Source organism: Chaetura pelagica, unplaced genomic scaffold (genome assembly GCF_000747805.2).
Source record: "Chaetura pelagica isolate M959 unplaced genomic scaffold, ChaPel_1.0 scaffold1463, whole genome shotgun sequence".
Lineage (NCBI taxonomy): Eukaryota > Metazoa > Chordata > Aves > Apodiformes > Apodidae > Chaetura > Chaetura pelagica.
In genome coordinates this window covers 20,009-20,799 of record NW_009952634.1, presented here as the reverse complement: position 1 = coordinate 20,799, position 791 = coordinate 20,009, and the positions used below count along the sequence as shown (strand labels likewise).

Below are 791 nucleotides of genomic sequence, written 5' to 3'. Positions count from 1 at the left end.
TCAGCAGTTGCCACTGGCAGTGTCAGCAGCCCCCCTGGGGGGGTCTCTGCAGACCATCGTGAGATCAGACATCATCACCGTGGGGCTCTGGGGGGGCAGGGGGAGGGGGGCCCCCAGGAGGTGTCACCTGAAGCAGGGGGAGAGGTGCACAGACATGTTCTTGTGGCGCTTCTCGAAGCGGTTGTACTTGCGGATGTAGTGCAGGTAATCGCGGCGGATGACGATGGTTCTCTGCATCTTCATCTTGGTCACCACCCCTGGGGCAGGGGCACAGCAGGGGGACAGGGACAGCAGGGGGACAGCAGTGGGGACAGCAGGAGGGCAGGGGGACAGCAGGGGGGGAACAGCAGGGGAACAGGGGTGAGCACCTGCCAGCACCTGCCCCCAGGATCAGTCACCTCGGGGACACAGGGACGTTGGGAAGGGGGGACGAGGGGGTTTCTGGTGCTGGAGGCACCACCCACTGACTGGGGACCAGATCATTAATGAAGGGGTCATTAAAAATCCTTTCAGTGGCTGATTTGATAAATTAGTAACAATCGTGGCATCCCAGGCTGGTCTGAGTGGGAAGGGACCTTCAAGCCCACCTGGTTCCAACCCCCCTGCCCCTGGGGGGCACCTCCCACCCCCAGGGGGATCTACAGGTATAAATGTACATAAATAACAGACTCTTTAATTACCCTGATAACGGAGGGAACTGGGACCTCAGTTCCAAAGAACTTCCCTCCTCCAGGCCCCAACACTAATTTCTAATATTTTTTGTTTTAAATTTCCATTCTTTCTGTCATGTT

The 791-nt window shown here is 57.3% G+C and overlaps 1 protein-coding gene across 1 annotated transcript in view; it reads right to left on the bottom strand.

Moving 5' to 3' along the window:
- RPS11 (ribosomal protein S11) overlaps positions 1-791 on the bottom strand; it is a 2,845-nt gene that overhangs the window by 876 nt on the left and 1,178 nt on the right. Inside the window, exon 3 of the mRNA XM_009993744.1 lies at positions 128-257. Coding sequence (XP_009992046.1) covers positions 128-243 — 116 coding nt within the window. The 5' untranslated portion in view covers positions 244-257. The remainder of the gene's footprint in view (positions 1-127; positions 258-791) is intronic.